This window comes from Cornus florida, unplaced genomic scaffold (assembly GCF_030987335.1).
Source record: "Cornus florida cultivar Cherokee Brave unplaced genomic scaffold, ASM3098733v1 CherokeeBrave_3.0.0_Hap2_Chr05, whole genome shotgun sequence".
Classification (NCBI taxonomy): domain Eukaryota; kingdom Viridiplantae; phylum Streptophyta; class Magnoliopsida; order Cornales; family Cornaceae; genus Cornus; species Cornus florida.
In genome coordinates, this window is record NW_026775575.1 from 113,168,257 (window position 1) to 113,180,196 (window position 11,940).

Here is an 11,940-nt window from a genome sequence, read left to right on the forward strand (position 1 = left end):
TAACAAATGTTACCAAACATGCTTCATACTTTTATTTTATAACAAAAGTAAAAAACACGAAACAAAAATATTAACCAAACACTTAAAAAATAGGTCGAATATATACAAAATGTTTTGAATTATTCAAAAAGGAAAGTCAAATAATCACATTTACGAATTATTCGAAAGGTTAGTCAGATAACCAGGCAAAATAAATAATAAAAAACAGAAGAAACCTGACGTTGGTGAGATGACTTCATATAAGTCCATTCATCATTTTTCCTTATCAAGTAAATTTATTAAAGTTTAACTAACAATAAACCGATATATTATAAATATGTATATTGTTACGAGAATGACAGCCTTCTAGTGGTCAATCGTGTGATGCAATTGTCCTCAATTCTCCAATTAAACCGTATATTATTAGAACATCTTAATTAGAAGAAAAAAAATAGTACTATTAAACAAAAATTAGAAAAATTAAGGATTTGTTTGGTATGCGTTATATTTTTTGTATTTATGTTTTTGTCAGGTAATGTAGCAGTAAACAATAATAATAAAAAAAAATGTTTGGTGAAAATGTTTTATTTTCTACAGTACCAAAATATTTTGTGAATAAAGACTAAAAATCGAAACTCCAATTTAATATTTTTTACATGTTCTAAATACATGAATAGTAAAAAATATATATTAAATTAAAAAAATATATTAAATTAAAAAAAAACATTTTTAAACTAACCATTATATTTTTAAAACTTCCATCATTTTTTTTTTATCAAACATGTTTTTATAGTTTTTGATTTAAAAAATCTTGTAATAAATAAATATTAATAAACATGCTTTCGATTATCATTCAAAACACTTTATAACTAGGGGCGGAGCTATGAATTTGTTTCCCAAGGGGAGGGGGCGCCGTATTAAATAGGATAAATTATATATTTTTTTCAAGTTAATAGTGCTCCAAGACAATATGTCGAAAAATAAAACTATAATGATGATGGAATAATAGCATTTAATAATTTGAAAAACAATTATTTTTTTTCTTCAGAAAAGATGGAAACATAAAATACCGACCTTAAGAGTCCTTTTAACAACAAATTTATTTTGCAAACTTTGAAGGGAAAAAATATAGTTTGAATAAAGGAATACAATTTTTTTTTTTTTTGAAGAGAATATAAAAAAGAAAAAGAAGAAGAAGAGGAGTAAGAATGAAAAGAAAGGAAAAATTAAAGAGATTTTTAGAAAAATAATTATTTTAGTGGGCATTTTTGTAAAATTTTATAAATTATAGGCATATTTGTAATAAAATTTAATTGGCCCAGGTGTAAATAATTATTTCAGGGGTCATTTTTCACTTTTTTATAAATTATTAGCCTATGTGTAAAAAAAAATTAATGACCAGGGGTAAAGAGATTTCTAGAAAAAAATTATTTTAGGAGGTGCATTTTGAAAACTTTCATAAGTCATAAGGGCAATTTGTAATTAAAATTAATGGGCCAGCCCCCGTAAAGAGACTTTTAGAAAAAATTATTTTAGAAGATGCATTTTAAAAACTTTTATAAGTCATAAGATCAATTTATAATTAAAATTAATGGGCCAGCGCCCCAGGGGGACATGTGCCTCCCTGGCCTTATGCTGGCTCTGCCAATGTTTATAACAAAATATTTATTTTATTTCAAATTAAAAAAAAACTACAAAAACAAATTGATTCCCAAACGGGTTTTAATAAAGGGGTTTGTTGTTTGTTTTTTACTTTTTTATCATATAGTTGAAGCGTAGAGTTGAGTTTCACACTACGCGGTGCGGAGGAAGACTAGAATCGTCGGCTTGACTTGTCCAAGTCAACCAGTAAATTAGGTCATGAGTCATTTATTTATTAATAATATTAGGAGGATTCAACATCAACCCATGGGCCATACACATGGCCCATCGTTGTTGTACTGTCCAATATACATATATTCATTAGGGACCTCTTGAATTGCTCACTAAATAAAATGATTAGGTTCATTCTTTCATTCGTTACACGTCTTTTTAATTTATTTAATACCAAGAGAATGCATTGGTCAACAAGAAGTGCAAAAGAATCTTTAATATACTGAAACTCTTTGTACTTTAAATAATATATATATATAAGTCATTTATTTATTAATAATATTAGGAGGATTCAACATCAACCCATGGGCCATACACATGGCCCATCGTTGTTGTACTGTCCAATATACATATATTCATTAGGGACCTCTTGAATTGCTCACTAAATAAAATGATTAGGTTCTTTTATCTCATTCTTTCATTCGTTACACGTCTTTTTAATTTATTTAATACCAAGAGAATGCATTGGTCAACAAGAAGTGCAAAAGAATCTTTAATATACTGAAACTCTTTGTACTTTAAATAATATATATATATAAAGAATCTTTAATATACTGAAACTCTTTGTACTTTAAATAATATATATATATATATATATATATATATTATTTAAAGTACAAAGAGTTTCAGTATATTAAAGATTCTTTTGCACTTCTTGTTGACCAATGCATTCTCTTGGTATTAAATAAATTAAAAAGACGTGTAACGAATGAAAGAATGAGATAAAAGAACCTAATCATTTTATTTAGTGAGCAATTCAAGAGGTCCCTAATGAATATATGTATATTGGACAGTACAACAACGATGGGCCATGTGTTTTCAACTTCCGTCTGCAAATTTCGACAAACCCAAGACCTTTCCTTCCTCCTCTGATCACTGCCTTTTACCTCTGTTACTTCTTGGCTCAAACAACGAGCAATTCCCTTACTTCATCTCTCAAATCCCCCTCTGTGTTTATTCTCGAAACAATTCCAGAACCTCTGTTTTTCCCTCTCCAGATAAAATGTGAAAATTTTGATGTAAAAGATTGAATACACACCAAAAACTTGAATATTTCATTTAAAATATAAAAAATTAAATAAAGAAGGAACATGTTCAAATGTCAAACGCCTCTAAAATTATCTTCTCCGTCTTTTCTCTCACTTGAATCAGCATTTTTTTAAACTCTCAAATTTTGATTTTAGAAAAAAATCTGATTTAAGATTCTCATCTTCAATACAATATTATTTAATAGAAAAAACCATAGTTTTTGAGCTCAAACAAAATGAAGGAACACAATGATCATGGTATATATATATAGTTCCTCTAGGAACTTGAACCGCTAACTTTTCATGAGATCAATAAATTTAGATAATTATTTTTATAATTAGGGTTAGGCCTGAATTAAAAATTTTTAACCTTCATAAGGTTTGTGGATTGGGGTTGAGGTACCAGCACCCAAAGCCCAAATCCGATATCTAATATTATTTTTATATATTTTTTAATTTTAAATATATTATATATAAAATTCAAATTATGGTTAAACTTTTTTATTTTTAACTTTCTTTATTTAATTTTTGATTTATTGTATATTAACTGTTAACACTTTGGAGTATCAGTTCTCTAACAATTTGTTTGCAATTTATTAAACGGAAATTTATTAAACGGATCTAATCTGACTTCTTTAATAAAGAGAAAAAAATGTGATCTTACAAACACCGGTGTGTTATCAGTAGAGTTGGCTTCGACGAACAAGTAAGTGTGAGAAGTAATCTCTATGGAGAAATCAAGAAATTGAATTAGGATTTATTGCGTAACTCCAAACGTCGATTAGCCCCCTCTATTTATAGGACTTAGGTCAGGATGTTACGTAGAGTTCTCGTCGTCTTAATCCTTATCATAATCTGTAGGCCTAATCCTCCTTATCGTATTCTGTAATCCTTATTTTAATCTGTAATCCTTATCTTAGTCTGTAGAGCCTATTTCAATCTTTTGAGATAGCGCGTTACTTTAACAATTTTCCCCTATCCACGAGTATTTAAATTAAAAGTCCTTAACACATTGACATTCTTCCGGACTTTTGAAAGAATGCCAATGTGTTAAGGCTCATCGAGGAAGTGAGTTGGTAAAATGAATATACCCGCTACGCATTTATTTCGTGACCTTTTTGTGATATAAATATTAAGATGCACATCTAACCGTTTAAAAGAGAATTGTGTGTGATAATTATACCACAGTCAAAATTACATACTAAAATTCATTTTACCCTAATTCACATGAATTAGTCAAACTTTTCTATATTATTTCTTTATATGTTTGTTTAATTGCGTTTCACACCTCCACTTGACAATAAACAGATACAGTATATGTGTATATACACACACAGCATATTGTTGAATAAGAATGACAATATTCCAAAGGTCAAACTATATGATTTAAATGTTCTTAATTATCATATATGTTAAATCATTTAGTATTATTAAACATCTCAGCTAGTAGAAGAAGGAAAAAAAACACTTTTATTAAACAAAATGTTTGTATATTTTTGAAGTAGTGGGATTTATTGGGTAAAGGCTTGAATCATCAGCTTGAGTGTCCTCGTTCAAGTCACCTAGCTGTGTGGACCCATAAATGAGGGAGGTCCATCATCACTCATTATTTATTAATTAATATGGAGACTTGAATCAACCCATGGCCCATAGTTGGTGTACTGGTTGTATATACATTTTTAATACGGGACGAGGTCAGCAGTGAGGTCACAAATCATACTAGGTTTTATGTAAGATTGATGAACCCACATCGAAAACTTGATTATTTTATTTATAAAAAAAAAGAAAGAAAAAATAACATGCTCAAATTTCAAACGGCTCTAAAATTCTCTCCGTATCTTCTTCCCTTCTCTCTCTCTCTCTCTCCTTTCTCACCACCATCGAAGCAATGTTTCTTAAACTCCAAAAATCTGATTTGATTTAGGATTTTTGAGCATCAAATAAAAAATATTGAAAATCTTTATTATAAGGTACACAATATTAAAAATTAAGCATCATTTGTGAAACTATAATTTAGAGGACAAGTTGAAATAATTTTTTATGCAAAATTTGTGTATTTAATATTATTAAGTACGAATCACAATAAAAGGATAAACACGCCACATAAATTGTACTGACGTTTACGGTGAGAATATTTAACAAACTATATTAGAAATTACAAAACCATAATTTTATAGTCTCTAAACCATAATTTTTCATTTCACTCCTTTTTATGTAATTTTCAGTATCTCTTATTATCACTCAAAACCCTAAAAAAACTCTAATATACCAAGTTACAACATAATTCTAGTTAAGAAATTTTCCTCCGTAAGGAGGTTTGTCAAAACACTCTAATTACAATAACCATTATCCAGTTCTTCTCCTATTGAATGAGGTGAGTTTGCCGTTGGTTCACGACAGGATCCACATCATTCAACATAATATTTGTTAGAGTAAAGGGCAAAAAGAAAAAACCAATTATACCCTCTCAACTTTTAAAATAGACAGTAGTTATATTCTAAATATAATGCTACAAGTTAATTAATTTTCTTTTATCTTATTTTTCTTGATCTCATAATATATGTGTGTATATATATATGTGTGTGTGTGTGTGTGTTCAGTACACTCACACATCACAAAGTTGTGTGAAAAAAAAAAAAAAAAAACACACACACACACACACACACAGAAACACCCACACTTGAACTGCTCACTTCTATTGGCCGAGAGCTAGCCAACGGGTTGGTGGTTAAGGAGGAGTATGTCATCACAATTTTTGAACACTTGGCTACAACACCTAAGCTTCATATTACAGTATTAATTATTGTTACATAAAAATATTTACGTGCTTTGCTGAGTCGACATGCCTAGATGAGTTTTTTCGACTACGGAGGACACAGAGGCTACTGGTATACATGACTTTGAAGGGCCTTTACCGAGAAACTCCAGTCACCTTGAGAAATTACTTGTATATATATCTCTAGGTAATTTGTATCAATCGAATAAACATCCATCACATCCAGTAATTACTGTGACTATGCTTCAAAAAAATGATCTAATTAGGTCCTCTGTTGGTGAGAGCAATTCAAAATTATACTCTTGATTCTTGACTGATCCATATTTAATGAGCTTGAACTATTTCAATTTGTACTCAACCTTTCGGAGTCTTTTGAATAAAGTGAGCAACACCAAGTCCAGTCCAAAAGGACTTACTGGTTCAAAGAATTGTACTTTATATTAGTGCAAGTTGAGTAAGACAACACATACTGCAAGGAACCACAGCTCTGGAGGATTGAAATTGAAATACCAATACATGGACTAACTTGTTTTTTATGTTCTGCCAAGAAAAAAATAAGTGTATATATATATATATATATATATATATATAGAATTATTATTTCACAAACAAGCATCATGAACTGGGAATATTATTAATTCCCTTCTACAATTACAAATTCCACTACTTCATTAATCACATAATGGAGCAATTGGGGTCTTGTTCATATACCATTTGGTAATTTGGCGGGTATGGGGCGTAAGAGGTCCAAATCAGGGGAGGATGCACAACCGCCTCATTTTTGGTCTGTTTCTTCTCCTCCTCTTTCTTGTTTTCGCCGACGCTTACAAGCTCGGCATAGCCTATGCTCTTGCTCTTTCTCAGCGCCGTCGTCAGCACAACCGCGTCCACCCCATCTCCGGTTACCACTATCTCGTTCTTGTCCGCACCCTGTAAAGCTGCTGACTCCACTCCTGCACAACATACATATAAAAATATTGATTACATACAATCCATCCTCCAAACTAAGGCTATCAAGTTTCATCAACCTAGCTACATATATGTACATGTGTCCTTGAAGATGAAAAGTTTTGTTACCTGAAATACCGACTACAATCTTGAGGGCTTTGGAGCGACCCTTCTGGTCATTTATTTGCAGTTTAATCACCATCTTTTGCTGCAACCAAATACACAAATTCAACTTAGGACATATATATATATATATAATTCTTTGCAACTGAAGTAATTAAAAGGTTATGGTTACCTTCATCTTCTTTGTTTGATGAATATGATGCAGCCGAAGTAGTCTGAGACAGAGAATATGGGAAGTAGTCTGAGACACAGAATATGGGATATGATTTTTGGCAACCTTGTGAAAGGGCTCCTGAATGGTGCTTGTTAGGAATGGTAATACCTCTATTTATAGGACTACTTGGCTGACCGATTAATAATTACCTCACACGTCATTTGTGGAGATAAGCGTGATCAAATTATTGATCGTATCAAGGATATGGATGTTACGACTTTTGGTGTGTTTACCCAAATAATATCACAAAAAATGGGTCTCAAATGTAATCTTCCTTGCAAACTCCCTGAAGGAGGCCAGACTAAAAGGCGGCCACAAAATTTATTAGTTAGTAGAATGAGGTTTATGTCAAGTTTAACCGTATGGGCTGGTCGGATTGGAGGTATTGCTCTAGTTTTATTCAATATATAAGTCTAACCTTAATTTTTTTTATAGGAGTATTTAATTTTAATTACTCAATTTGTACCTAATTTATTCATCTATTTTTAAATAAGGTATTGCAATTCGGGCTTAAATTTCAGGTTAGAAAGTCGAGTTAATTCTTGTTATTCATATGGTCAATCTCTACTGTAAAAATTTAACGTAATCTTGAATTAGTTTTTAATTAAATTATTTTTACAAAATTTAATAACTTATTACAAATTTTTAATAAATTACAAACAAATTTTTAAAAAATTAATTCTCGTAATTTTAACATACAATAAATTAAGATTTAACAAAGAAAGTTGCAAAAAGAAAGATGATCATAATTTGAATATTGTGTATAATGTATGTTAAATACAAAAAATGTGTATATAAATAATATTAGATTCTGAATTCGGGTTGGGTTCGAGTTTTTAGCATCTCAACCTAAGTGTAAGCCTAATTTGGTTTGGGTTGGAGTTTTTCAGTCCGGACGCAACCTTAATTATAAAAATAATTATCCAAGCTCGTAAAATATTAAACATTCCTAATATTGAGATACACTCGTTGAGCTTGCGTCTCATCATGTGAGTGTACGTGTGAATCTAAGAGAGCGAGTGAGTTCATCGACCAGCTTTCATGTTTGTTTAATAGCAGGAAGGTATATTATAGATGTATATTTTGTTGAATAAGAAGGACAATCTTCCCATGGTCAAACTATTTTGATTTAAATATTCTAAATTATCATGTTAAATCATATATTATTAAACATCTCAGCTAGGAAAAAAAAACAAGAAAAAAACAAAAAAACAAAACAGTGTTCTTTTATTAAACAAAAAATAGAATGACTAATGAAAATGATTGATGTTTGTAAGATAAAGTTGAAGTAGTGGGATTAGTTTAGCTAGCTAAAGACTTGAGTCATCAGCCTGACTCTCGTTCAAGTCAGTCAGCTATTAGCTGTGTCGATCCATAAATAAGGTCCGGGGTCCTTATTTATTAATATTAGGAGGACTCAACAACTTGCATCAACCCATGGCCCATGCAAATAAGGTCCGGAGTCATTATTTATTAATATTAGGAGGGCTCAACATTCAACTTGCATCAACCCATGGCCCATGCTTGGTGTTCTGGTTCTATATACATATTCTATATAGAACGGATATGGATATGAATATAGATATGGATATATACGATACGTATGTTGACACATTAAATTTTTAAAAAATAGTATATGGGTACGACATGGATATAACTCTATATAAATATAAATTTTTATTTTTATACATTTATTCAGTAATAGCATTTTAAAACTTTAATTCATTTATAATTTATATACTAAAAGTTGATATGAAATGAATTAAAAAATAAACTTATGTCATTATTATAATGATTTTTATATTATATATATTATTATTTCACTACTTTGTCATGATAGTATTCATATAATTTTCAAAATTATTGAGTAGACTTTTGTTAGAAATGTCCAGGAAGTATCGGGAAAGTGTTGACGAAGTGTCTGAAATAATAAAATTCATTTTTATTTATGGACAAGTATATGAAGTGTTGAACACGTATTCGAGGAGTATCCGAGGAGTGTCAATGTCCGACACGGGTACAACTCCTTCGTAGAGGTGTTCATGCTTCCTAGCATATTTAATACGTAGGGATGAGGTCAGTAGTAAGGTCACAAATCATTCTCTATCTCTTCCTCTTTACTATTAAAGTTAGGGGTGGACAAATAATCCGTGAATCCGATTCGATCCGTTCTGATCCGTGCGGATCGGATCGAATTGTTACACCTACAAATCGGTGGCGGATTAAAAAAAATCAAATCCATGGCTCACAGATCGGATCACAGATTGGGCTATTAAAAATCCAATCCAATCCGTGAGTCATATCTGATCCGATCTGTGAGATATATATATATATATATATATATATATATATATATATTCAAAGAATGTATTAGTTAATTTAATTAGTTGATGATCATTTAATGGACTCTAACAATATATTAATTAATGATCATTTAAATATATAAATTAATGGTGATAAATTGAAATTTCATCTATTGGGTTATGGTTAAAAAATAAATAATATTTGACTATTTAAGAAAAATCCCAATTCGCGGATCCAATCTGATTCGATCTGTCATTCAACGGATCTGATTCATAATATAATGGATCGGTGGTGGATTCAGATTTTTTTAATCCGTTGGGATTGGATCGGTGGTGGATTCAGATTTTTTTAATCCGTTGATGCCTAATCTGATCCGATCCGTGGTCACCCCTAATTGAAGCAGTGTTTCTTATATACTCAAAATCTGATTTGATTTAGTATTTTTGAGCAATTGACAAGAATTTATCTTAAGAAAATTATGATGTAGGATTCTCTTCTTCTAGCACAATATTGACATCTTAAGATCTCAATTTTAAATTTAAGATCAATTTCTTTTTGGGGCAATATTCAACAAAATCCTTATTATAAGTTTGTACCAAAGGTAAACAATATTAAAAATTAAGCATCAATTGTGAAACTAAAATTTAAAGGATGAATAATTTTTTATGTGAAATTTGTGTATTTAATATTGTTTAGGAATCTATGCCAACAACCAAGAATAAATTGCGAATCACAACAAAATGGTAAAAACATCACATAAATTGTACCAACGTCCACAGTGAATATTTAACGAAAGAATTTACTATTCAAAAATCAGGAATTTCAAGTTTCAACCCCCAAACCTTAACTCTCACTTTCACTCAACTCTTTCCTTTGATTTTCAGCATCTCTAGTTATCACTCAAATCCCTTATCGCCCTTATATACCATGTTACAATAGAGTTCTAAACAAGCTCTAACTCACATGTAATGAAAACGGGGTAAGAAAATTTTCTCGTAAGGATGTTTATCAAAACAAACTACAATAGCCAATATCCAGTCTTCTCCTAATGGATGAGGTGGGCTCTACGTTATCATTCAACATAGTATTTGTTAGGGTAAAGTGTAAAAAAAACCCTGAACTATCAGCCAATTTCAAGAAATTCCCTGAACTAAGAACTGCCCCTTGAACTATAAAAAAGTGCACTTTAAGAACGAAATCAAAAGTCATTGTCACTGTCACTGGAGGTCACTGAAAATGTTAGATTACCAAATCACCCTACAGTGGAATGTTGTCGTTTTATTGTTTTAGCACCTGCTGTTACTGACGTGTCAAATGCAATCTGAACAACCAGTAGTATTCTGACAACAAATCACCTTATCACAATAACAACTTAGCACTACTGCCAAACACAACCTTACACTATTTGTTCTAGCGCAAAAACACGACATGTGTAGAACGTTCTTTTTCTTTCTACGCTATTTGTTACACTTTTATTCTCGACAACTAACGATTTTGCCAACCAATCACAATCTTCTGCAGTCGGCTTCGTCAACTAACTGGGTCTTTAATGAATTTCACAGTTTGGTTCTTCAAAAATGTTCACCGTTAAGTCAGCCCAGTCTGTATGAAATTCATTAAAAATGAGATAATGGACTACTAATATGGAACAAGTCAATTAAGTAAGCTTATATATATATATATATATATATATATATATATATATATATTTCTAGATATCATAATATATGTCTGTGTATATATTATTTAAATATATGTTCAGTACACTCAAACACATCATAGTTCTTGGATACTGGGTATGTAAAAAACACACACATAGACACTAGCTTCTCTTGGCTGCGAGCTAGCCAACGGCTTGGTGGTAAACAAGGAGTATGTCATCACAATTTTTGAACACTTGGCTTCAACACCTAAGCTTCATATTATTAATTATTAATTTTGACATAAAAATCTTTACCTTTTGTGCTGAGTTGACATGCCTAGATGAGTTTTTTTTTAGCTATGGAGGACACAGAGGCTACTGGTATATATGGCGAGAAACTCCAGTCACTTTAAGAAATTACTTCTATATCTCTACCTAATTTGTATCATTCGACTTATCATCATCGAGTAATTACTGTAGCTATGCTTCATAAAATGGATATAATTAGGTCCTCTGTTGGTGAAGATGCAAGAAATTCAATTACCTTTCTCTCTCTAGAATTCTTACACTTCAACAGAATGAAAACTCCCCCCTCAAAAAACCCCCTTATCTCTACTCGTACTGTCTCTTTATAGAGTATTACAAATGCTCTAACTAACTTATTACATAGGGCTCTTATTCTTGGGTTTTCTTCCTTTTGGGCCTGACTTCATCACGTAAGTCTCAGACGTTGGGCCTAACTCGCATTATTTTCTTTATGGGCTGAGTTCAACTGTTCGGTCAGATCTTTCTTTCGTGGGTGTTGGGCTCATTATGCTACCCTTTTTGCTTGGGCTCGGATCTACCACTCAACCTGGTGCTTTACCCACGGGTCGGGTCTAGTCCAGTCCATCTTTGATATCCTCAATTGCCCCCATAATTACCCCCTAATAAATAAGGGGGTAATTATTATCGGTGGCCAATCATGACGTTGACGGCTCAAGAAGATCTCGTGGGAAAATGGACGGTCAGATCTAAAACTGATGCTTCGAGATTCCAAAAAATCTCCTCGTTT

The 11,940-nt window shown here is 31.2% G+C and overlaps 1 protein-coding gene across 1 annotated transcript; it reads right to left on the reverse strand.

Moving 5' to 3' along the window:
* Positions 1-6,122: 6,122 nt before the first annotated feature.
* On the reverse strand, positions 6,123-7,123 carry LOC132308684 (uncharacterized). The gene is made up of 3 exons (XM_059806855.1): positions 6,899-7,123; positions 6,733-6,811; positions 6,123-6,608 (listed from the first exon to the last, which is right to left on the reverse strand). The coding sequence occupies exons 1-3, from the start codon at positions 6,902-6,904 to the stop codon at positions 6,331-6,333; spliced, it is 363 nt and encodes a 120-aa protein (XP_059662838.1). The 5' UTR covers positions 6,905-7,123; the 3' UTR covers positions 6,123-6,330.
* Positions 7,124-11,940: the final 4,817 nt, after the last annotated feature.

Excerpts from the sequence above, each read along its gene's own strand:
- LOC132308684 (XM_059806855.1), bottom strand. Across the intron at positions 6,609-6,732 it reads GATTGTAGTCGGTATTTCAG|GAGTGGAGTCAGCAGCTTTA; the intron begins GTAACAAAACTT and ends TATGTTGTGCAG.